We start from the raw sequence: 26366 nt of genomic DNA on the forward strand, positions 1-26366 counted from the left end.
TAACGAGGGATATTATGAGCCTTGTCAAAAAGAAAGAAGCATTTGTAAGGTCTAAAAGGCTTAGGACAGATGAAGCCTTTGAAGAATATAAAGAATGTAGGAAGGAACTCAAGAAAGGAGTTAGGAGGGCTAAAAGGGGTCATGAAAAGTCCTGGGCAAATAGGTTTAAGGAAAATCCTCAGGCATTTTATACGTATGTAAAGAGCAAGAGGATACTTAGGGAAAGGGTTGGTTCACTCAAGGATAGTTGAGGGAATTTATGCATGGAACCAGTGGAAAGGGCGAGATACTAAATGAATACTTTGCCTCAGTATTCACCAAAGAGAGGGACTTGATGGATGAGGAGCCGAGGGTAGGGTGCGTGGATATTCTGGGTCATGTCGACATCAAAAAGGAGGAGGTATTGGGCGTCTTAAAAAGCATGAAAGTAGATAAATCCTCAGGGCCTGATGGGATCTACCCCAGAATACGGAGGGAGGCAAGGGCAGAAATTGCTGGGGCCTTGACAGAAATCTTTGTCTCCTCAGGCTACAGGTGAAGCTCCAGAGGACTGGAGGATAGCCAATGTTATTCCATTGTTTAAGAAGGGCAGCAGGGATAATCCAGGAAATTATAGGCCAGTGAGCCTTACGTCAGTGGTAGGGAAATTATTGGAAAAGATTCTTAGGGACAGGATTTACTCACATTTGGAAACAAATGGACTTATTTGTGATAGACAGCATGGTTTTGTGAAGGGGAGGGGGTCGTGCCTCACTAACTTGATTGAGTTTTTCGAGGAAGTTACAAAGATGATAGATGAGGGAAAGGCAGTGGATGTTGTACAAATGGACTTCAGTAAAGCCTTTGACAAGGTACTGCCTGATAGACTGGTATGAAAGGTGAAGTCACACGGGATCAGAGGCGAACTGGTAAGATGGATACAGAACTGGCTTGGCTATTGAAGACAGTAGCAGTAGAGGGGTGCTTTTCTGAATGGAAGGCTGTGACTTGCGGTGTTCCACAGGGATCAGTTCTGGGACCTTTGTTGTTCGTAGTATATATAAATGATTCGCAGACGACACAAAAATTGGTGGAGTTGCAGATAGTGAAGAGGATTGTCAGAGGATACAGCAAGATATAGACTGGCTGGAGACTTGGGCAGGGAAATGGCAGATGGAGTTTAATCCAGACAAGTGTGAGGTCATGCATTTTGGAAGGTCCAATGCATGTCGGAATTATACAGTAAATGGTAGAACCCTTCGGAATATTCACAGGCAAAGAGATCTGGGTGTACATGTCCACTGATCACTGAAAGTGGCAACGCAGGTGGATAATAGTCAAGAAGGCTTATGGCATGCTTGCCTTCATCGGTCGGGGCATTTGGTGTAAAAATTGGTAGGTCATGCTGCAGCTGTACAGAACCTTAGTTAGGTCTTATTTAGAATATTGTGTGCAATTTTGGTCGCCACACTGCCAGAAGGATGTGGATGCTTTGGAGAGGGGACAGAAGTGGTTTACCAAGATGTTGCCTGGTCTGGAGGGTATTAGCTATGAAGAGAGGTTGGATGAACTCGGTTTGTTCTCACTGGAATGATGGAGGTGAGGGGCGACCTGATAGAGGTTTATAAGATTATGAGTGGCATGGACAGAGTGGATAGTCAGATGCTCTTTCCTAGGGTAGAAAAGTCAAGTACCAGGGGACATAGGTTTAAGGTGCGTGAGGAAAAGTTTAGAGGAGATGTGCGAGGCATGTTTTTTACACAGAGGGTGGGTGAATGTCTGGAACGTGCTGCCCGGGGAGGTGGTGGGAGCAGGTACGATAGCGACATTTAAGGGGCAACTAGACGAATACATGAATAGGATGGGAATGGAAGGATGTGGACTCCGTAAGTGCATACGGTTTTAGGTTAGGCAGGCATCATGATCGGCGCAGGCTTGGAGAGCCGAGGCGCTGTTTCTGTGCTGTACTGTTCTTTGTATAATGCAGAAGTACTGAGAAGAGGATAAATGTTTCTAATTTTGAGGGAGGAGCCAAGCTCCATTCTGGTGACTTCTTCCTCCTTCATCAAAATGTACTCAGGCCATCTTGCCTGAAATGAGATAATTTACCAAAGACTGGGCACTGAACCTGCTCTCCCAATCTGTATGGTCAGTTACTCACTAAATCAACTCACCAAACTATCAAGGAAGGCCCCATCCTGCCTCTTTATTGCTCAGTTCAAGGATAGCATTTGCAGAAGACTGGGAATAAGTTGACTGAGCAAAGGACTGTGTACATAATGAGGACACCTAAAAAGAAGAAAATAAAACACCATAAAATGGAATGGGAACAAAAAAAATCAAACAAGAGGGGAGCAGGGCCTGCTTCTGTGTCTCTGGCTGCATGTGCCTATCCTAGTAGACTGATTTTTGTGTTAATGATAAAACATAGAGGTGATGGGCCTAGATCAGGTGCGCCCAACCTATTTGCCCTGGGGGCCATATTTGCATATTTTTCTTACAGAAGGGCAGGTGAGCAAATTTTGGGAAGATGAGAACATTTCAGAAATATAAGGTTTGACAAAACCATAAACTTAATTTGAAATATAAAGCAATGGCGTAGCAATAAATAATAGAGTTAAAAAAGAGTAAGTAATAAAAGCTACCGGAATGTAGGCGAGTCAGTGTATGTGGGTGGGAGTGTGTGGTTGCAATGCATGTGTGTGTGTTGGTGTGTGGCTGTGAGAGTGACTGAGAAAACTGAGAATGGGTGTAAGGCAGACTCACACTTACTCCCATTCATTCACTCACTCACTCGGTCACTCACTCACTCGGTCACTCACTCACTCCCACGCCCTCACCCGGTCAGTCAAGATTTACACTTAGTTTTTTCTCACTCAAGGGACCAATGTGAAAAATTCAGAAACAGAAACATAGGGGGCGATTCTCCCATCGCGACCTGCAAATTTTCGGCCATTTCGCGGGGTTCACGCATGCGTTCCTGATGCATGCACGTCTCCCAGAGCTAGGGAACAGTCGCAGTTGGGACCACGCTGGAAACCGGCGGGAAGAGAAATAAGTCATTTGAATCTGTTTTTAATGTATTTTAAATCTATTTTGCATGTGATTATTGGGCCCGGCACGGAACTTGCCGGGCCCAATAGCATCTCCCACTCCGCCAGGGGTACTTCATTCCGGCGGGGTTTAGAGTAGCTCCCCATGTTCAGGGAGCTAGCGGGAGACCCTGCTGGAGTGAAGGGGGGGCAATCAGGGCCCCCCAAGAGGTTGGGAGGAAGAGGGGTGGTGCCCCCTGGGCATGGGCACCCTGGCAGTGCCAGCCTGTGCCCCTTGGCACTGCCCAAGGGGCAAAGTGCCCATGCCCAAGGTGCACCTTGGCACTGCCCACTAGGCACTGGACAGTGCCAAGGGGGCGAGGCCTATAGTGGGCAGGGCCTCGGGGCAATTGGTGGGGGGGTCCCACTGCCACTCTGCATTGGGATCGGTCTGGGCTGGAGGGAGGCCAGCAATCGGAGCAGGCTGGGGAGGCTGGTTGTCTGCTGGCAGGCGGAATCTGCCTCCCAGGGGGGCGTCTGACCCTGGGGGGGGGGTCAGCGGGGGGGGGCGATCACCACTGCTGCTGGGGGGTGGGCTGGACATCGGGGTGCTCTGGGACGGAGGGGGAGGCGGGACTGGCCCGGGAATTGTTGTGGGGCCTGCGATTGGGCCATGGGATGGGACTGGAGGGGCAGCACTGCGGGGGTCGCGGGCTGTCCAGCAAATGGGGAGACTGAAAGATCGGGACCACTGCGCATGTGCAGAGTTCCAGAGCTGTCAGACTCCGGTGCGAATAGGTCCCGACCCTCCTGGGTTTTTAATGATATTCACAATTGGGATCTCTGCATTACACAGAGTGGGGAGATTTGGGTCTGACGTTGCACTGAAAAAACAGTCGTGATTTAGACCAGTTTTCTCGCCAATTCAGCACTTTTGGGAGAATCGCCCCTATATTGTCCCAAAAAAATTCTAAGTGTTGAATTTGTGTAAAAACGAGCCAATCACATTGGTTTTCTCAGTGGGAGTTTCAAAATGAATCTCCCACACTCTGTGCACGGCAGAGTGCAGTAGCACAAATCAAACTGTGTGGGCCACTGCGTATGTGCCAATCTGTCAGTGCCGAGTTCAGCACATGCGTACTGGCCCCTGTCTACCGGCCTCCTGATTGTTGGCCGGCCCCACGATCCCACATCACGGGCCCTCCCAACCCCACATGGCCCAATCACTGATCTCTCGGATTTGCCCGGGCCAGACCCGACCACCACCAGCCTGCCGTGATGTCCCCACCCTCCCCCCCGCAGCCTGAGCTCCTGATCCCCCACCCCCAACTGGTAGTCCCAAACCCCTCCCCGCAGTGACGCCTCCTGCCCCCCCCTGCAGCCCCGACCCCCCAAGCAGGCTGCCCTGATCACTGGCCTCCCTCCCCCCACTGATCCCAACTGCAGAGTGGAAGTGGGATTCCCCCATTCCCACAGATCGCCCCCCCCCCCGCCCCGAGAGGCCCTGCCCCAACAGGGCCCGCCCTCATTTGGCCCCTTTGGGCATGGGGAAGTGCCAAGGTGTCCTCTGGGCATTGGCACGTTGCCCCTTGGGCATTGCGGGGGCCCAGGTTGGCACTGCCAAAGAGACACTCTCCCCTGGCACCCAACCCACTGGGGGGGCCTCAATTGCCCCCCTTCAGTCCAGCGGGGTTGAGCCGCCAGCTCCCCGTTAGTGGGGAGCTATTGTAAACCCCGTTGGGATGAAATACTCCTGGCGGTGGGGGAGAGGCAAGCGGGCCAGAGACTTCAATCCTGGGTCTGCTAATGAGATTCAAAATAGATTTAAATTAGCTGCTGCATAGATTAGGCAGCTCAGCGCCGATTTCTGGCATCCGGGCCTCTCCCAGTGCCGATTTCCAGCGGGGAGCTGAATATATATGCAGCAGCAGCTTGGCATTCCGGGCCTCTGCGTGTCTCCCAGTGCTGATTTACGGCGCGGAGCTGATGGCCCTGGAAATCCAGCACTGGGAGACGCGTGGAGGCTCGGATGCCAGGACCAAATCATGCAAATTGGCTGGCGCTAAAAAAGCAGCGCAGCAGGATGGTAGAACCGCTCCCAGAGTGTTTGCCACCACAATAAGCAAAAAATTTGAGAGGTTAAAAAAGGTAACAATTTCTGAACAAATAAAGCAATAGAATAGAATAAAATCCCTACAATGCAGAAAGAGACCCATCAAGCTTGCATCGACAACAATCCACCCCCCCCAGGCCCCATCCGCACATATTCACCCTGCTAATTACCCTGACACTAAGTGGTGATTTAGCATGGCCAATCAACCGAACCTGCACATCTTTGGAGTGTGAGATGAATCCGGAGCACCCGAAGGAAACCCACGCAGACAAGGGGAGAATGTGCAAATTCCACACAGTCACCCAAGGCCTTAATTGAACCTGGGTCCCTGACACTATGAGGCAGCAGTGCTAACCACTGTTACAATCCATAATAAAAAGAACAAAGAACAAAAAAAATTACAACACAGGAACAGGCCCTTCGGCCCTCCAAGCCTGCACTGACCATGCTGCCCGACTCAACTAAAACCCCCGACCCTGACAGGGACCATATCCCTCTATTCCCATCCTATTCATGTATTTGTCCAGATGCCCCTTAAAACTCACTATCGTATCTGCTTCCACTACTTCCCCCAGCAGCGAGTTCCAGGAACCCATCACGCTGTGTGTAAAAATACTTGCCTCCTACATCTCTTTTAAACCTTGCACCTCACACCTTAAACCTATGCCACCTAGTAATTGACTCTTCCATCCTGGGAAAAAGCCTCTGACTATCCACTCTATCCATGCCCCTCATAATTTTGTAGACTTCTATCAGGTCGCCCCGCACCCTCTGTCATTCCAGTGAGAACAAGCCAAGTTTCTCCAACCTCTCCTCATAGCTAATGCCCTCCATACCAGGCAACAACCTGGTAAATCTTTTCTGTAGCCTCTCCAAAGCCTCCACATCCTCCTGGTAGTGTGGCGACCAGAATCGAACACTATATTCCAAGTGCGGCCTAACTAAGGTTCTATAAAGCTGCAACGTGACTTGCCAGTTTTTAAACTCAATGGCCTGGCCGATGAAGGCAAGCATGCCATATTCCTTCTTGACTACCTTCTCCATCCGCGTTGCCACTTTCAGTGACCTGTGTACTGTAAACCCAGATCCTTCTGATAATCAATACTCTTAACGATTCTGCCATTTACTGTATATTTCCCATCTGCATTAGAACTTCCAAAATGCATTACCTCACATTTGTCTGGATTAAACTCCATCTGCCATCTCTCTGCCCAAGTCTCCAAACGATCTATATCCTGCTGTATCGCCTGATGGTCCACCAACCTTTTTGTCGTCCGCAAATTTAATAATCAAACCAGTTACATTTTCCTCTAAATCATTTATATACATTACAAACAGCAACGGTCCCAGCACTGATCCCTGAGGAACACCACTAGTTACAGCCCTCCATTCAGAAACACACCCTTCCACTGCTTCCCTTTATGACCGAGCCAGTTCTGTATCCATCTTGCCAGCTCACCTCTGATCCCCTGCAACTTCACCTTCTGCACCAGCCTGCCATGAGGGACCTTGTCAAAGTCCTTACTGAAGTCCATATAGACAACATCCACTGCCTTACCCTCATCAATCATCTTTGTCACTTCCTCGAAAAACCCGATCAAGTTGGTGAGGCATGACCTCCCTTCACAAAACCATGTTGCCTGTCGCTAACACGTCCACTTATTTCCAAGTGGGAGTAAATCCTGTCTCGAAGAATCCTCTCCAGTAATTTCCCTACCACTGACATAAGGCTCACTGGCCTGTAATTACCTGGATTATCCTTGCGCCCTTCTTAAACAAAGGAACAACATTGGCTTTTCTCCAATCCTCTGGACCTCTCCTGTATGTGGTGATGCCGGCGTTGGACTGGGGTAAGCACAGTAAGAAATCTCAAAACACCAGGTTAAAGTCCAACAGGTTTATTTGGTAGCACAAGCCACAAGCTTTCGGTGCACTGCTCCTTCATCAGGTGAGTGGGAGATGTGTTCGCAAACAGGGCATATAAAGACACAAACTCAATTTACAAGATAATGGTTGGAATGCGAGTGTTTATAGGTAATCAAGTCTTAAAGGTACAGACAAAGAACAAAGAACAAAGAACAGTACAGCACAGGAAACAGGCCCTTCGGCCCTCCAAGCCTGTGCCGCTCCTTGGTCCAACTAGACCAATCGTTTATATCCCTCCATTCCCAGGCTGCTCATGTGACTATCCAGGTAAGTCTTAAACGATGTCAGCGTGCCTGCCTCCACCACCCTACTTGGCAGCGCATTCCAGGCCCCCACCACCCTCTGTGTAAAAAACGTCCCTCTGATGTCTGAGTTATACTTCGCCCCTCTCAGCTTGAGACCGTGACCCCTCGTGATCGTCACCTCCGACCTGGGAAAAAGCTTCCCACTGTTCACCCTATCTATACCCCTCATAATCTTGTATACCTCTATTAGATCTCCCCTCATTCTCCGTCTTTCCAAGGAGAACAACCCCAGTCTACCCAATCTCTCCTCATAGCTAAGACCCTCCATACCAGGCAACATCCTGGTAAACCTTCTCTGCACTCTCTCCAATGCCTCCACGTCCTTCTGGTAGTGCGGCGACCAGAACTGGACGCAGTACTCCAAATGTGGCCTAACCAGCGTTCTATACAGCTGCATCATCAGACTCCAGCTTTTATACTCTATACCCCGTCCTATAAAGGCAAGCATACCATATGCCTTCTTCACCACCTTCTCCACCTGTGTTGCCACCTTCAAGGATTTGTGGACTTGCACACCTAGGTCCCTCTGTGTTTCTATACTCCTGATGACTCTGCCATTTATTGTATAACTCCTCCCTACATTATTTCTTCCAAAATGCATCACTTCGCATTTATCCGGATTAAATTCCATCTGCCACCTCTCCGCCCAATTTTCCAGCCTATCTATATCCTGCTGTATTGCCCGACAATGCTCTTCGCTATCTGCAATTCCAGCCATCTTCGTGTCATCCGCAAACTTGCTGATTACACCAGTTACACCTTCTTCCAAATCATTTATATATATCACAAATAGCAGAGGTCCTAGTACAGAGCCCTGCGGAACACCACTGGTCACAGACCTCCAGCCGGAAAAAGACCCTTCGACCACTACCCTCTGTCTCCTATGGCCAAGCCAGTTCTCCACCCATCTAGCCACTTCTCCTTGTATCCCATGAGCCTTAACCTTCTTAACCAACCTGCCATGTGGGACTTTGTCAAATGCCTTACTGAAATCCATATAGACGACATCCACGGCCCTTCCTTCATCAACCGTTTTTGTCACTTCCTCAAAAAACTCCACCAAATTTGTAAGGCACGACCTCCCTCTTACAAAACCATGCTGTCTGTCACTAATGAGATTGTTCCGTTCTAAATGCACATACATCCTGTCTCTAAGAATCCTCTCCAACAACTTCCCTACCACGGACGTCAAGCTCACCGGCCTATAATTTCCTGGGTTATCACTGCTACCCTTCTTAAACAACGGGACCACATTCGCTATCCTCCAATCCTCAGGGACCTCACCCGTGTCCAAAGAAGCGACAAAGATTTCCGTCAGAGGCCCAGCAATTTCACCTCTCGTCTCCCTGAGCAGTCGAGGATAGATGCCATCAGGCCCTGGGGCTTTGTCAGTTTTAATGTTCCCTAAAAAACCTAACACTTCCTCTCTTGTAATGGAGATTTTCTCTAACGGGTCAACACCTCCCTCCGAGACATTCCCGGTTAACACGCCCCTCTCCTTCGTGAATACCGATGCAAAGTATTCATTTAGGATCTCCCCTATTCCCTTGGGTTCTAAGCATAATTCCCCTCCTTTGTCCCTGAGAGGTCCGATTTTCTCCCTGACAACTCTTTTGTTCCTAACGTATGAATAGAATGCCTTAGGATTCTCCTTAATCCTGCCTGCCAAGAACATCTCGTGACCTCTTTTTGCCCTTCTAACTCCCCGTTTGAGATCTTTCCTACTCTCTCTGTATTCCTCCAGAGCTCCATCTGTTTTCAGTTGCCTGGACTTAACGTACGCCTCCATTTTCATTTTAATCAGATCCTCAATTTCCCTGGTTATCCACGGCTCTCGAATCCTACCTTCCCTATCTTTCCTTTTTACAGGCACATGCCTATCCTGCAGCCTTATCAATAGTTCCTTAAAAGACTCCCACATGCCAGACGCGGACTTACCCTCAAACATCCTCTCCCAATCAACATCCACCAATTCCTGCCTAATCCGGCTATAGACAATGTGAGTGGAAAGAGGGTCAAGCACAGGTTAAAGAGGTGTGTATTGTCTCCAGCCAGGACAGTTAGTGAGATTTTGCAAGCCCAGGCAAGTCATGGGGTTACAGATAGTGTGACATGAACCCAAGATCCCGGTTGAGGCATATAGTGTGTTAGCTTTTATTAACAGGGGGTTGGAGTTTAAGAGCCGTGGGGTTATGCTGCAACTGTACAGGACCTTGGTGAGACCGCATTTGGAATATTGCGTGCAGTTCTGGTCACCTCACTATAAGAAGGATGTGGAAGCGCTGGAAAGAGTGCAGAGGAGATTTACCAGGATGCTGCCTGGTTTGGAGTGTCGGTCTTATGAGGAAAGGTTGAGGGAGCTGGGGCTGTTCTCTCTGGAGCGGAGGAGATTGAGGGGAGACTTAATAGAGGTTTATAAAATGATGAAGGGGATAGATCGAGTGAACGTTCAAAGACTATTTCCTCGGGTGGATGGAGCTATTACAAGGGGGCATAACTATAGGGTTCGTGGTGGGAGATATAGGAAGGATATCAGAGGTAGGTTCTTCACGCAGAGAGTGGTTGGGGTGTGGAATGGACTGCCTGCAGTGATAGTGGAGTCAGACACTTTAGGAACATTTAAGCGGTTATTGGATAGGCACATGGAGCACACCAGGATGGTAGGGAGTGGGATAGCTTGATCTTGGTTTCAGATGAAGGTCGGCACAACATCGTGGGCCGAAGGGCCTGTTCTGTGCTGTAATGTTCTATGTTCTATGTTCTATGAGGCCATCCTCATGTGTATGGAACTTGGCTATAGGTTTCTGCTCAGAGATTCTGCGTTGTCGTGTGCCACCTTGGAGAACACTTATCCGAAGATCAGAGGCTGAATGCCCGTGACTGCTGAAGTGTTCCCCAACAGGAAGAGAACAGTCTTGCCTGCTGATTGTCGAGCGTTGTTCATGCATCCGTTGTCGTAGCATCTGCATGGTCTCCCCAATGTACCATACCTCGGGACATCCTTTCCTGCAGCGTATCAGGTAGACAATGTTGGCCGAGTTGCAAGAGTATGTACCGTGTACCTGGTGGATGGTGTTCTCACGTGAGACGACGGCATCCGTGTCGATGATCCGGCACGTCTTGCAGAGGTTGCTGTGGCAGGGTTGTGTGGTGTCGTGGTCATTGTTCTCCTGAAGGCTGTGTAGTTTGCTGCGGACAATGGTCTGTTTGAGGTTGTGCAGTTGTTTGAAGGCAGGAAGTGGGGGTGTGGGGGTAGCCTTGGCAAGATGTTCATCTTCATCGATGACATGTTGAAGGCTCCAGAGAAGATGTCGTAGCTTCTCCACTCCAGGGAAGAACTGGACGACGAAGGGTACTCTGTCTGCCGTGTCCCATGTTTGTCTTCTGAGGAGGTTGGTGAGGTTTTTCGCTGTGGCGCGTCAGAACTGTCGATCGATGAGTCGAGCACCATACCCTGTTCTTATGAGGGCATCTTTCAGCGTGTGGAGGTGTCTGTTGCGATCCTCCTCATCTGAGCAGATCCTGTGTATACGGAGGGCTTATCTGTAGGGGATGGCTTCTATAACATGTTTAGGGTGGAAGCTGGAGAAGTGGAGCATTGTGAGGTTATCCGTGGGCTTGCGGTACAGTGAAGTGCTGAGGTGACCATCCTTGATGGAGATGCATGTGTTCAAGAATGCAACCGATTCTGGAGAGTAGACAATGGTGAGTCTGATGGTGGGATGGAACTTGTTGATGTCATCATATAGTTGTTTCAGTGATTGTTCGCCATGTGTCCAAAGAAAAAAAATGTCATCGACGTATCTAGTGTATAGCATCGGTTGAAGGTCCTGTGCGGTGAAGAGGTCTTGTTCGAACCTGTGCATGAAGATGTTGGCATATTGAGGTGCGAATTTGGTCCCCATGGCTGTTCCGTGTGTTTGGATGAAGAACTGGTTGTTGAAGGTGAAGACGTTGTGGTCCAGGATGAAGCGGATGAGTTGTAAAATTGCATCTGGAGATTGGCAATTGTCGGCGTTGAGTACTGAGGCAGTTGCAGCTATGCCATCGTTGTGGGGGATGCTGGTGTAGAGTGCTGAGACATCCATTGTGATGAGGAGTGCTCCTGGTTCAACTGCTCCATGTGTGCTGAGTTTCTGTAGGAAGTCCGTAGTGTCGCGACAAAAGCTGGGGGTTCTTTGAACAATGGGTTTCAGGATGCCCTCGACGTAGCTGGAGAGGTTCTCGCACAGGGTCCCATTGCCTGATACGATGGGATGTGTGTTGGTCTTGTGTATCTTTGGGAGGCAGTAGAGATCTCCAACGCGGGGAGTACGTGGGATGAGAGCATGGAGGGTGCTCTGAAGGTCTGGATCAAAGGTCTTGATCAGTCTGTTGAGTTGACGGGTGTGTTCTTTGGTCGGATCTGCGGGAAACTGTAGTGTTCCTCGTTGTTCAGTTGTCGATGCACTTCTTTGCAGTAATCCATTCTGTTCAATATGACAGTGGCCCCTTCTTTGTCTGCTGATTTGATGACAATGTTGCGATTGGTCTTGAGAGCGCAGATGGCGTTGCGTTGTGCTTGGGTGACGTTTGGGGCTGTCTTGTGAGGGCGGCTGGTGAATCTGGCATTAACGCACCTCCTGACGGCTTGGGCATATATGTCAAGTCGAGGGCAACGGCCTTCCGGAGGAGTCCAATTCGACTCTTTCCTCTTCGGTTGCTGCACGCCGGATCTCTCTTGTTGGCTGTTCCAATTCATTGGCTGTCTCATTCTGTTCGCTGTTGGCCTCTTGGGATTTGTGGAAGAACTCCTGCAGCCTCATTCGCCTGATGAATTCCTCTGTGTCTGCTGCGAGACTGATGGGGTCTATTTTGGTGGCGGGGCAGAAATTGAGCCCTCAGCTGAGAACTTCGATTTCATCTGGTTGCAAGTGTGTAGTCTGACAAGTTGACAATGGACTTCCCTGCAGTGGTACAGTTTTCTATGGTGGTACCGGGGGAGGCTTGGTTGCTGCTGGTGGTGATGCCGAGTTTCTCAAGTTTTCTGTTCTTGGTGTGCATGTAGATGGCTTGGTTCCTTTGTCTCATCTGCTTGGCAGTGTTTCGCAACTGATCTGCGTCCTGAGCCCAAGTTGAGAATATGGACTCTATCTTGGTTTCCAGGATGTGGCATTTCCTGTAGAGCTGGTGTGATGAGGAGGATCGCAACAGACACCTCCAGACGTTGAAAGATGCCCTCATAAGAACAGGGTACGGCACTCGACTCATTGATCGACAGTTCCGACACAGCGAAAAACCGCACTGACCTCCTCAGTAGACAAACACAGGACACAAATAAGGGACACGGCGGACAGAGTACCCTTCATCGTCCAGTACTTCCCCGGAGCAGAGAAGCTACGACATCTTCTCTGGAGCCTTCAACATGTCATTGATGAAGATGAACATCTTGCCAAGGCCACCCCCACACCCCCACTTCTTGCCTTCAAACAACTGCATAACCTCAAACAGACCATTGTCCGCAGCAAACAACACAGCCTTCAGGAGAACAGTGACCACGACACCACACAACCCTGCCACAGCAACCTCTGCAAGACACGGATGCCATCATCTCACGTGAGAACACCATCCACCAGGTACATGGTACATACTCTTGCAACTCGGCCAACGTTGTCTACCTCTTACACTGCAGGAAAGGATGTCCCGAGGCATGGTAATTGGGGAGACCATGCAGACGCTACGACAACGGATGAATGAACACCGCTTGACAATCACCAGGCAGGAGTGTTCTCTTCCTGTTGGGGAACACTTCAGCAGTCACGGGCATTCAGCCTCTGATCTTTGGGTAAGTGTTCTCCAAGACGGCCTTCATGACACACGACAACGCAGAATCGTTGAGCAGAAACTTAAAGCCATGTTCCATACACATGAGGACGGCCTCAACCGGGATCTTGGGTTCATGTCACACTATCTGTAACCCCCACGACTAGCCTGGACTTGCAAAATCTCACTAACTGTCCTGGCTGGAGACAATACACATCTCTTTAACCTGTGCTTAACCCTCTCTCCACTCACATTGTCTGTACCTTTAAGACTTGATTACCTGTAAAGACTTGCATTCCAACCATTATCTTGTAAATTGAGTTTGTGTCTTTATATGCCCTGTTTGCAAACGCATCTCCCACTCACCTGATGAAGGAGCAGTGCTCCGAAAGCTAGTGGCTTGTGCTACCAAATAAACCTGTTGGACGTTAACCTGGTGTTGTGAGACTTCTTACCGTACCTCCCCTGTAGCCAGTGAGGGTACAAAGATTTCTCTCAAGGCCCTAGCAATTTCCTCCCTTACCTCTTTCAGTATTCTGGGGTATATCCCATCAGGCCCTGGGGACTTGTCCACCTTAATGTTTCTCAAGAACCCCAATGCCTCCTCCTTTTTGACCTCAACATGACCTAAACTATCTACACACCCTTTGCCAGATTCATCATCCACCAAGTCCTTCTCTTTGGTGAATACTGACACAAAGTACTCATTTAATACCTCACTCATCTCCTCTGGCTCCATGCATAGATTCCCTCCCCTGTCCTTGACTGAGTGTCAGAGCATTAATTTCTTAGGTCAAAAAGGAATCTTTAATTTAAAAAATGACCAGGTGAGAGGGTCAGGCTTGTGAGTGCGTGTGTATTGTGCTGATACACATGCAATTAATATAAGTACACACACACACATATATAAAGTGTTTTCTTGTTTAAGGGGAATATTTAAAATTTCAGTTATTTTCTGCAGGCAACTGGTGTATTTGGAAAGGATTTAACTCCAGTGTATAAAAGCAAGTTAAGCTGGGAATTTGTTACCTTCAGAGAGCAGATGGGCTTTCGCTGATATCAAAAGATCCCATGGGAGGTTGATTGACAGGGTCATGTAATGATGTAACGAACTGGGTCTGTGCAGAGAAAGGGTTTATTTTTGCAAGTTTGGAGTGTATCTCTGCAGAAGTCAGAGACATGTTGCAGGCAGTTCCTGAGAAATCTCTGTCTTTCCACAAAATCTCTCTGAAAGCTTCAAGACTGTGAACATAATTTATAGCAAGTATGTTTATGGTTGCTAATTGTATTTAAAGTGGCATTTATGTCTAAATGTTGCTTGTTTGGAACTTAAACAGTTATCAAATAAAAGTAAAGTTGCTTCCTTTTAATTTTAAACATTGTTCAAATATTAATAGGTAAGCTGCTTCATTTGTTAGAGTTATATTCAAACTGTGTTATTCAATAAAGTTTGTTTCACTATAAAAAATCCCTACTTTGTCAGTGGAATCATTCTTGGAAAGAGGTATCCTTTGCTCATATTTATGTCAAAAATAGAAAAATTGTTGGGGTGTAGTCTGACTTCCCAATGTAATTTAGGAGTGTGTGTGTGTGTGTATGTGTCTGTGTCCTGAGTCTGGGAGTAAGGCACACAGTCGTATCCATACAAACACACTGCCCCCCCCACACACACACACACATGCCCACACATCCATTACCCCACACTCATCACAGCGCCACCTAACCACCACCACACACTCCCCCCCCCCCCCGCCGCACACACACACACATACTGCCCTCCACCCACACATGCACACACTACCCCAACTCCAGACACATACACACACTGCCCCTACACAGCCCCTGCCCCACACCCTCACTTCCAGCCTCTCCATGCCCGTTCCAAACACCAAGGCACTGTGTCCTCACTGGGCCCGCAGCAAAAAGGGTCTTCGCAACCTCACTGCAAAAGGCCTTTCCTGGCTCGCCTGAGGCCTTATTGGGCCCGCTGCAACTAGAGCCAGACTCCTTGGGGTTGCTTGAGGCTTCTTGAGTTCCACTCAACTCCCTCCCCCTCCCATGGCTGGAGAGATGGTGCAGGAGGGAGAGCTTTAGATTCCTGGAGCACTGGAACAATTTCTGGGGGAGGTGGGAACTGTACTAGTTGGACACATTACATCTAAACAGGAATGGGACCAACATTATCGCCGGGAGCATTTCTAGTGCAGTTGGGGTAGATTTAAACCAGATTGGCAGGGGGGGTGGAATCCTGACAATTAATTTAGAGGGGAGAGAAGCGGAGATATAATTAGAAGTTAAAATGCCAGTCAGTGAGTCTGAAAGGCAGAGGAAACATAGGATAGATAACAAAGAAGTGAGACTAACAAGACTAAATGGAATATACTTTAATACAAGAAGCCTGAGGAATAAGACAGATGAGCTGAGGGCACAGCAAAGCATTTAGGAGTCCGATATCGCGATGAATGAGACTTGGCTGAAAGAAGGAAGGATTGGCAGCTCAACATTCCTGGTTATGGAGTATTCAAACGAGATAGAGAGGTTGATAAAAGAGTCGGCGGTGGGGGGTCACAATTTTGATAAAGGAATGAATTATATCAGTAAGGAGGGATGATATCTGGATGGGTCCTCAAATGAGGCTTTAGGAATAGAAATAAAAAACACAAAAGTGGCAAACATGCCCTCATAAAGTCAGGGAGAGGATCAAATATGTAATCACAGGGGTGATTCTCCCATCCCGACCCACAACTTTTCTGGCGGGTCGGGGTGGAAGATGCGCGTCGCCGGCCTTGTTCCAGGATTTGCACATGTGCTGGGAACACATACGCATCTCCCAGAGCCGGAGAACAGTCGGAGACCAGAGCACGCTGGAAACCAGCGGGAGCCAGATCAATCATTTGAATTTTTAAAAAAGTATTTTAAATATATTTTAAATGTCATTATCGGGAACTTGCCGGTCCCAATTGAAACTTCCACCCCGTCAGGAGTACTTCATTCCAGCGGGGTTTAGAGTAGCTCCTCACGTTCAGGGAACTGGCGGGAGACCGTGCTGGAATGAAGGGGGGCAATCGGGGCCCCCCAGGGGATCAGGTGGAAGGGGGGTGGTGCCCCCTGGACATGGGCATCCCGGCAGTGTCAGTCTGCGCCCCTGGCACTGCCCATGGGGCAAAGTGCCCGTGCCCAGGGGGCACCTCGGCACTGCCCATCGGGCATCAGGCAGTGCCAAGGGGGTGGGGTCTATTGTGGGTGGGGCCTAGGGGTGATAGGTGGGGGGGTCCTGCTGCCACTCTGCATTGGGATCGGTCTGGGATGGAGGTAGGGCAGCGATTGGGGCTTGCTAGGGGGGTGGTGATCTGCGGGGGGGCCTGCCTCCCGGGAAGTGTCTGACCCCAGGGGGGTTCTGACCCCGGGGAGGTCGGTGGAGGGGGGGAGAGGGCAGGGAGGGTCTGCCGGGATGAGGGGGTTGGGGGTATTACCACTGCTGGGGGTGGGGGGGTGGACTGGACATCGGGGCCATCCGGGATGGGGGAGGGGGTCAGGGCTGGCTTAGGAATTGTTGTGGGGGCTGCGATCGGGCCGTGGGGGGGGGGGTGGCTGGCGATTGAGCTAGCCAGCAAACGGCGAGACTGCCAGATCAGGGCCACTGCGCATGCACAGAGTTCCAGAACTGTCAAACTCTGGCGCGAATAGCGCACCCCCTCCCCCCCCCCACCCCCCCGGAGTTTTGAATGAGATTCACGATTGGGAAGAGTGGGGAGATTCGAGTGAGAAGCTGAACTGACAAAACAGTCGTGATCTGGAACAGTTTTCTCACCAATTCAGGACTTTTGGGAGAATCGCCCCCCACATTTCAGAAATGTGTAGGAATAAGGCAATTATTGTTGGGGATTTTAAATACCCACAAATGAACTGGGAGAGTTCTAGTGTGCAAGGTCAGGAGGGAGCAAAATTCATCCAGGAGAATATTTTTAGCCAGTCCATGGAAAGCCCAACAAGGGAGGGGGAGATTCTGGACATAATGTGTGGAAATGAGCCCTGGCAAATAGAAGGCATATGGAAGAGCTATGGGCTAAGTGCTGGAAAATGGGATCAGATCTCCGTTGACTAGCAAAGGCACATTGGGCTGAATGGCTTCCTTTGTAATATAAATGTCAATGAATCTATGAACTGATCTATCAGAGGGTGAATATATTCACCTGGGATACGACAAACATGTTCCGCCACTGGTAGGCAAAGAGAATACTTTGCAATTAAAACCGTGGGCAAAAAATCATGCTAAGTAACTGGATTCAATGTTACTACATAACATGGGCAGCGTAATGAACATGGGCAAGCTGTGGGCATAAATAAGTCTAGCAATGACAGGGAACAAGAAATTAAAATGCTGCAAGTCATAAATCCTTTCAAAAACATAAGGGGACCCTTCAGCATTTTCTGATCAGATAGGAGAGAAACATGATTGGAGCTCAATCAGGGAATTGTGAAAGTTTGCAATGCAGGTGGAGACCACTGGCCCACCAGATCTGTAGAACCTCTTTGCTATAAACTAATCCACCTGCTCTGCACTCTGCATATAATCCTGTACCTTACTCTAGTTCTGTACTCTCCTCTGCTTTAATTATTTATACATTTCTCACTGAAGAGATGCTGCCTTTGTGAAAAGGTACTGCCTGCTCTCAACATCAAGAATTTGAATTTTTCTCCTCATTCATAGTGACAGTTCTAATTAGATGTATTATTTCATCGCTGTCCCATATTTCACTCAATCAAAACACTATAATTTCAAAAACATTCATTAAATCCTTCTGAGCACCAGTGAGAATAACCAAGTATCTCAATCTTACTTTACAATTATGGCTTTTCTCTCGAGCAGCAGTCTGTCCTGTAGCCCATCTATAGTTTGAATGTACTATCAAACTGGGAAATTCGTAACAGAAACTATTCTAAAGTGCATCAAAGTCTGACAGACATTTCTAATAGTGGTCCCAACTCCATTGCAAAATTGAATGCTTCCAAGAATAAGGAGATATCCAACAGAACTGATCCAAAACCAATTTCCTGACCCATATGTTCTATGGCGTTTGTTTTTGTGGCATTACAAAGATCAGAATTAATTGTTATAGCCAGTTAATTCTGTTGTAACACAAGAATGATATGGAGTTGTCACTATAGTTAAGTGATACCTGAGATATCTTGCGACTAGTCGGAACCTTCTCACCTTGACTTGAATATGGCTACTTGAATCATGATTAAATAACACCATGAAACTGGAGATAGTCCGATGAGTGGAGATGTGTATCAGCTTAACCTCTACATTTCATTGTCTGCTTCTGGTATGCAGATTACAGACACAATAAAAGTGAAGTTTATGGCTATTGCTTACCAAGATTGTTGTCACTATAAGAGTCTTATTGAACAAACTCTCTGAAGCATTTAAAAAATAAAATCTTCTGTCCATCACTAGCCCATTCTCTGAGTGCCAGATCCCAACCTATGAAAGGAAGCCAAAACTTAAAACTGTTGCTGAATGAGGGAAAAGGAATAAAACCATACACTTGTCATTATTTATTCTCACTTGGTTTTAATGTGGCTTCAATTTCATTATCATAAGCATCCATCTTCTAACCAAGCCTTTCTTTTTTATTATTCATTTGTAGGACATGGGGATCGCTGGCTGGCCAGCATTTATTGCCCATCCCTAGTTGACCTTGGAGGATAGTTGAGAGTCACCCACATTGCTGTGGCTCTGGAGTCACTTGTAGGCCAGACCAGGAAAGGACGGCAGATTTCCTTCCCTAAAGGACATTAGTGAACCATATGGGTTTTTCCAGCAATCGACAATGGTTTCATGGTTATCGGTAGATCCTTAATTCCAGATAAATTTTATTGAATTGAAATTCCATCATCTGCCATGGTGGAATTAGAACATAGATCCTCAGAACTTTAGCTGAGTTTCTGGATTAATTGTCTAGCGATAAAACCACTCGACCATCACCTCCCTGGAAAATGCTACAAGAAGCAAATTCTCACAATATTTCAATTCTCTAAACTAATCCGAATCTAATAAATTGCTCCCAATTCTTTTACTTCAGAATGTCAACGACATAATTCTTTACATTATGATGCAATTAGAATTATTTATAACAACACATTCAGTGAAATAAACCAAATGTTGGTAACTGAAAAGTGAAGTATTCTATGATAGTAAAATTTTGTTTGTTTCAATTCTTCAGAGATGAAGGCTGGAACTTTCCAGCCCTCCACGTCTGTGGGAACTTCTGGTCCTGCCAATGGCGGAGTCCTGCCATGGGTTTCACAGGTGCATTCAATGGGAAACCCCATTAACAATGGCTGGACCAAAAAATTCCCACCATTGGCTAACCACCTCTGCAAAAAATGTGGCAGGTTGCGCAGTAAATCCTGCCCGCAAGGGGTAAATATAACCTTACATGCCACTGGCGCTCCAAGGGTTAAGTTATGAGGAGCGATTATATCATGACATTTTAAAAATTAAGCAGTTATGAGACTGAAGTTTTAAGCTATAAAGGGTAACAGTTAGGGTAGATATATAGAAGCTATTTCCACTTGTTATTGCATCGAGGACTGAGTTTTCCTCAAATCCCCTCTAAACCTCCTATCCCTTACCTTAAATAGATGCCCCCTGGTAATTGACCCCTCTACTAATGGAACAAGCGCTTTCCTATGCACCCTATCTATGCCCCTTGTAATCTCATACACCTCTAGCAGGTCCCCTTTCAACCTTCTCTGGGGGTTCTCAGCCTATCCAATCTTTCCTCATAGCTCAGATCCTCAAGCTCAGGCAGCATCTTGGTAAATTTCCTCTGTACCCTGTCCCTGTGATATTCAGTACTTCCCAGGGATCTGGGAGTGCATGTCCACAGATCCCTGAAGGTGGCAGGGCAGGTAGATAAGGTGGATATTTGCCTTCATTAGCTGAGGCATAGAATACAAGAACAGTGAAGTCATGTTGGAACTGTATAAAATGCTGGTTAGGCCACAACTAGAGTACTGGTCACCACATTATAGGGAGGATGTTATGTTGCCTGAACTGGAGAGTCTAAGCTATGAGGAGAGATATAGACTGGGGTTACATTCCTTGGATCAGTGAAGATTGAGAGGGACCTGATAGAGGCGTACAAGATTATGAGGGGCATGGATAGGGTGGATAAGATTGCACTTTTTCCAATAGTAGAGGGGTCAATAACCAAGGGGCATAGATGTAAGGTAAGAGGTAGAAGACTAAGAGGGGAGTTGAAGAGAAACTTTTTCACTCAGAGGGTGGTGGGGTTCTGGAACTCACTGCCTGAAACAGTGGTTGAGTCAAAAAACTCTCGTAACATTTAAGGAGTATTTAGATACTCACTTGCACTGCCAAAACCTCTAGGGCTATGGACCAAATGCTGGAAAATGGAGTTAGTGCCATCTGATCTTTGTTGACCACAATGGATATGATAGGCTAAATGGCCTTCTTCTATGTTGTAAATGTCTATAACTATGAGAGGGAGCAGTCTGAGAATTCAAAACCAGCTAGCTGAGTTTGTGAGCTGACCTCTAATATAAAATTGTCACGGGGAAACAGGCAAGTGGTTGGTTGGTGAGTAGTTTGCTCATTTATCCTTCCAAACCCATGTATTTTAAAAAAATAATTGTAATATTTCACTAGTTTTAGGAAAGTTTACAAGCAATTTATTGTTTATTGAGAGTGGTGAAGTTTATTAATTCTAAATTAATTAAGAAAGATAATTAATTTACATTTAACTAAAATGGAAACACAGGCAATGTGTTGGGACAACAAGTTGTGGAAGCACTTGGATGCCAGTATGATCCAGGGCAAACACTTCTGTGGAAAGTGTCTTTGACTGAAGGAACATAATGCAGAATGCGTGGTATCGCAGTAGGCAACAGAATTGCATTATCTCTCTGTGGGATGTCACTTGCAGCAACAATCTTCAAATTCCTGGTATTAAACTAATCTCATCCCATGCTCCTATTCCCGGAGTTGTGCTGCTTCCAGTATTCAAATGGGCATGGTGGGGTGAATCAGTAGATCGGGATCAATAAGATTAAAATGCAATTAAGGGGTTATCCCAAAAAATTCTAAGTTCCCAATTCGGGTGAAAATGGGAGTAACTCCCACCGATTATTATTGTAGGATTTTCTGATTTAATCTGCCACACTCTGTGCATCAGAGTGTTCTCGCGGGATTCCCTCTCAAAATCAGTGGGCAGGGCCTATTCCCACCCGAGAAGCCGGCAGCAGCCCAAAGCTGTGTGGGTTAGGTGCATTGGCCATGCTAAATTGACCCTAGTGCCAGAAGGATTAGCAGCATAAAAATGTGGGGTTACGGGAATAGGGCCTGGGTGGGATTGTGGTCAGTGCAGATTCGATGGGCCGAATGGCCTCCTTCTGCACTGTAGGAATTCTATGATTCTATGAGCATAGCACTGAGCGGGCGACGGCGCGTGCGCCGATTAATCAGAGCGGAGATCAGCGCATGATCAGTGACTGCACTGCCGACCTCCCGATCACTGGCCAGCCACTCAACACCCCCATCACAGCCCTTGCCAACCGCCCCACCCCGATTGCTGGCTTCCCAGACATCCCTGGGCCAAACCCTATGTCCCCATTCCTGGGCCAGCCTCGAGCTCCCAATTCCCCCCTCCGCAACCAAGAGTCCTGACCCCACACCCTAGCAGTCCTGACCCCCACCCCTCCCCCCCTCCCCCGGGTGCCCAGCCCTGATTGCCGTCCTCCCTCCCTCTGCCACCTATCTCGAATGCAGAGTGGCAGCAGGACCCCCCCACCCCCACCAATCGCTCCCCAATAGACCCCGCCCCTCAGCCCCACCCCCTGGCACTGCCCAATGCCCAGTCGGCAGTGCCAAGGTGCCCCTTGGGGGCATCCCCCTTACCCCCGACCACCTAGGGGGGCCTCAATGGCCTCTCTTCCCTCCAGCGGCGCCAGGCCGCCTATTCGCCGTTAGTGGGGGAGCAGTTGTAAACGCCGTTGGAGTGAACCATTCCTAGCGAGGGAGGAGACACTAGCTGGCCCAGAGACTTCAGTCCCGGGCCCGCTAATGACATTGAAAAGTGGATTAGCATATTGAAATCAGCTGATTACTCTGAAAATCTTGGGTTGGGAGATGCGCGGAGGCTGTGGCGCCCTGCAGGGATCCCGCTAAACGGTCTCCGTTGATGTCTCCTGGTGTGTTGAGCTGCTAGAGCAGCACAGCAGACTGGGAGAATTGTCCCCAGTTCGTCAGCGGGCTTTTACAGCTTCACCTTGGCGCGACCGGTAGCACATTGGTTAGCACTGCTGCTTCACAGTGCCAGGGACCCGGGTTCAATTCCTGGCTTGGGTCACTGTCTGTGTGAAGTTTGCACATTCTCTGCGTGGGTTTCCTCCGGGTGCTCCCGTTTCCTCCCACAGTCTGAAAGAGGTGCTGGTTAGGGTGCATTGACCCGAACAGGCGCCGGAGTGTGGCAACTAGGGGAATTGCATAGTAACTTCATTGCAGTGTTAATGTAAGCATTACTTGCGACTAATAAACAAACTTTAACTTGAACTTAACTTTAACCTTAGATTCCCCAAATTATTTTCCAAAGTCCACAACATTCCAAAAAATTACAAAAATGCTGCAGGAGTGAAAATTCTCAGATTACCTGTTTCAGCCCTTCTCTGCTACGTTGCATAATCTTCAAAATGTAATTAGTTCTCTGACCTTTGCTGGTGAATTCAACATGACCGGTCAGGCCATCTAATTCCACCTGGACCCAGGAACACAGAAAATTGGTCATTAACACAGATTCATTCTCAACTATCTTCACTTTCGAAAACTTAAGAACATGATTTCAGTGTCTGTTTATGTGCAGTAATCCACTTCATTTACATACATTTAATCTCCACATTTCCCAACTGTGATACAGATCTCCCAGTTTTACACAAAATCACAGAAATGTTGTGCATATATAGCTCCTTCCTCTCAGGTAAGCCTCAGCTTTAAACTGTGTTCCAACAACTTCCCTTTTTTTGGCCAGAAAGCTCACTCCCACCACATTATTGGACTGGATTATAAATGCTTATCCATCAGAATGAAGGATAAAATATAACTTTAAATCCGAGATTGATATCTTTTTGTTAACCAAAGGTATTAAGGGATAAGGGTAAAGATGGTTTATGGAGTTTGCTTACAGATTAACCACCCCACTGAATGACAGAACTGGCTCAATACTCACTAGCCTGCTCCTATCTTCTTATGTTCCAGAAGCACTGGATAAAATGCACACAAATTTATAAGGATGATTTATAAGGGTGTTTTTCCGGTTGGAGGAAGGTAACTAGTGGCGTGCCGCAGGGATCGGTACTCGGGCCGCAACTATTTACCATTTATATAGATGATCTGGAGGAGGGGACGGAGTGTAGGGTAACGAAGTTTGCAGACGACACAAAGATAAGTGGAAAAGTGAATCGTGTGGAGGACGGAGAAGATCTGCAGAGTGATTTGGACAGGCTGAGTGAGTGGGCGAGGATATGGCAAATGGAGTATAACGTTGATAAATGCGAGGTTATACACTTTGGAGGAAATAATAACAAATGGGATTACTATCTCAATGGAAACAAATTAAAACATGCTACCGTGCAAAGGGACCTGGGGGTCCTTGTGCATGAGACGCAAAAGCCCAGTCTGCAGGTACAACAGGTGATCAAGAAGGCAAATGGGATGTTGGCCTATATCGCGAGGGGGATAGAATATAAAAGCAGGGATGTCTTGATGCACCTGTACGGGGCATTGGTGAGGCCGCAGCTGGAATACTGTGTGCAGTATTGGTCCCCTTATATGAGGAAGGATATATTGGCATTGGAGGGAGTGCAGAGAAGGTTCACCAGGTTGATACCGGAGATGAGGGGTTTGGATTATGAGGAGAGGCTGAGGAGATTGGGTTTGTACTCGTTGGAGTTTAGAAGGATGAGGGGGGATCTTATGGAGACTTATAAGATAATGCGGGGGCTGGATAGGGTGGAGGCGGAGAGATTCTTTCCACTTAGTAAGGAAGTTAAAACTAGAGGACACAGCCTCAAAATAAAGGGGGTCGGTTTAAGACAGAGTTGAGGAGGAACTTCTTCTCCCAGAGGGTGGTGAATCTCTGGAATTCTCTGCCCACTGAGGTGGTGGAGGCTACCTCGCTGAATATGTTTAAAGCGCGGATGGATGGATTCCTGATCGGTAAGGGAATTAAGGGTTATGGGGATCAGGCGGGTAAGTGGTACTGATCCACGTCAGATCAGCCATGATCTTATTGAATGGCGGAGCAGGCTCGAGGGGCTAGATGGCCTACTCCTGCTCCTATTTCTTATGTTCTTATGTTCTTATACCAGAATCTTTTGCACAATGAGTTGTTGTGACCTAGAATGCACAACCTTCTTCTTGCATATGACATTTTGCAGCTTTACAAGTTGGACAGCCAGGTCACCATGCCTCGTTAAATGGATTGCACTGAATCCTGCTGCAAATCTTTGTAGATTACATTCATTCACAACGTGTTGAATAGTCTGATCCAGATCACAGAATCACAGAATACTACAGTGCAGAAGAGGCCCTTCAGCCCATCAAATCTGCACCGACATATGAAATGCCCTGACCTGCCCCACCGAATCCCACTTGCCAGCACTTGGCCCATAGCTTTGAATGTTATGACATGCCAAGTACTCATCCAGGTACTTTTTAAACAATATGAGGCATCCCACCTCCACCACCCTCCAGGTGACCAGTCACAAGCTGAACATTCCTTGAAATACCATTTTTCGAGGAGCTGTGATGTCCTTCCATTGAGAGTGTGGTTTCTATTGAATATAGATCGCTGTTTTGAGGGATTGTGAAACCTGGAGGCCCAATGTGGTTGAATCACTCACTAAATCTTCAGTGGTGATATTGGTGTCAGTCCAGAGGTTGCACCATTTGGCTTTTTTGTCAAAACCAACATCGCTCAGAGCATTTGCAGAACTCCAGATTTGAGTCACATATTCCATAGGTTCTGAAGACCTTCATGCATTCTCTGTTCTGGGTCGACTTCAATGTGGTCAAACTCTTTCAATGTTTATTCCTTCCAGCTCACACCAGGAGGTGGGATGTTGGACAGGACTGGGAGCTATTGTACCGGTGTTGATTTCAGTGTGGCCATTAATTATCAATATAGATGTGTTGAAGACAATGTCCAAGTGGGGAAGATGGTTGGCGGCGGCGGCGGGGTCTTACCAAAAAAATTCTAAGTGCTGAATGAGCCTATCCCCAACCACCCAGGGGGCCTCAATGGCCACTAGTCCCACTGCTGAGGCCATCACATCAGGTCCCTGTTGGTGGGAACCATACATGATCCTTGTCAGTGAGGACCTTGATCAGTGAGTAGGTAAGGACAAGCGAGTCTGGGCAATTGTGTCCTTGACTCACTAATTACATTTAAATTAACAAATGAATATTTAAATCAGCCTGAAGCTGCCTTCGCCGGCAATACAGGGCCGGTAATATCCCAAGAGGTGAGAAACCAGGCGCTAACCCAGTTTTTTGCCTCTCGCCCAATCTTACCAGCTCGCCATGCCAATCGAGCAACGCGGTGAGCCGGTAAGATTGCCTCCCAAGTGTTTTGTGCAGCTCTTCTCTGCACACACAAAGAAGTGGTATTCTGCTGAAGAGCCCACGAGAGCAAAAGTACGAAGAGTATGTCCACTGGATCCCCAGCTGGTGCCTACTAGTTGCCAGGTGACAATTAATCTGCTCTTAGTCCTTTCTGATGCTCCTGAAGCTATCTTCATTTTCCCTTTAGGCAGCACATATGTGCAGCCTTTACCCTGGCTGAATGAGTGGTGGGAACAGAGCAGTAGTAATTTTTAAAAGGGAATTGGATAAATATTTGATGGGAAATAAAATTGCATGCAATGAGGAAAGAGTTGGAGAATGGAAATTATTGGATAGCTCCTTCAAAAAACTGGCACAAATATGATGGGCCACATAGCCTTTGTCTTTGTTGTAACAATTCAATGATTCTAAGGAACTCAGGAGAAACATCTTAATCCAGAGAGTTTTTAAAAATTAATTTATGGAATGTAGGTATCGCTGGCTAGGCCATCTGTGGTAGCATGGCCCCTTTAAGGGTGGGTGTTCATGAGCCACATGACCCTCCAGGGGCCTATCAGGAG

General features: G+C 47.7%; 1 protein-coding gene across 1 annotated transcript in view; it reads right to left on the reverse strand.

Moving 5' to 3' along the window:
* Positions 1-26366, reverse strand: part of LOC144480013 (glutamate receptor ionotropic, kainate 4-like) — a 289723-nt gene that overhangs the window by 132443 nt on the left and 130914 nt on the right. Inside the window, exons 9-10 of the mRNA XM_078199163.1 lie at positions 22838-22942; positions 18538-18645 (exon numbers count right to left, since the gene is read on the reverse strand). Coding sequence (XP_078055289.1) covers positions 18538-18645; positions 22838-22942 — 213 coding nt within the window. The remainder of the gene's footprint in view (positions 1-18537; positions 18646-22837; positions 22943-26366) is intronic.

The sequence above is a fragment of the Mustelus asterias genome, chromosome 27 (assembly GCF_964213995.1).
Source record: "Mustelus asterias chromosome 27, sMusAst1.hap1.1, whole genome shotgun sequence".
Classification (NCBI taxonomy): domain Eukaryota; kingdom Metazoa; phylum Chordata; class Chondrichthyes; order Carcharhiniformes; family Triakidae; genus Mustelus; species Mustelus asterias.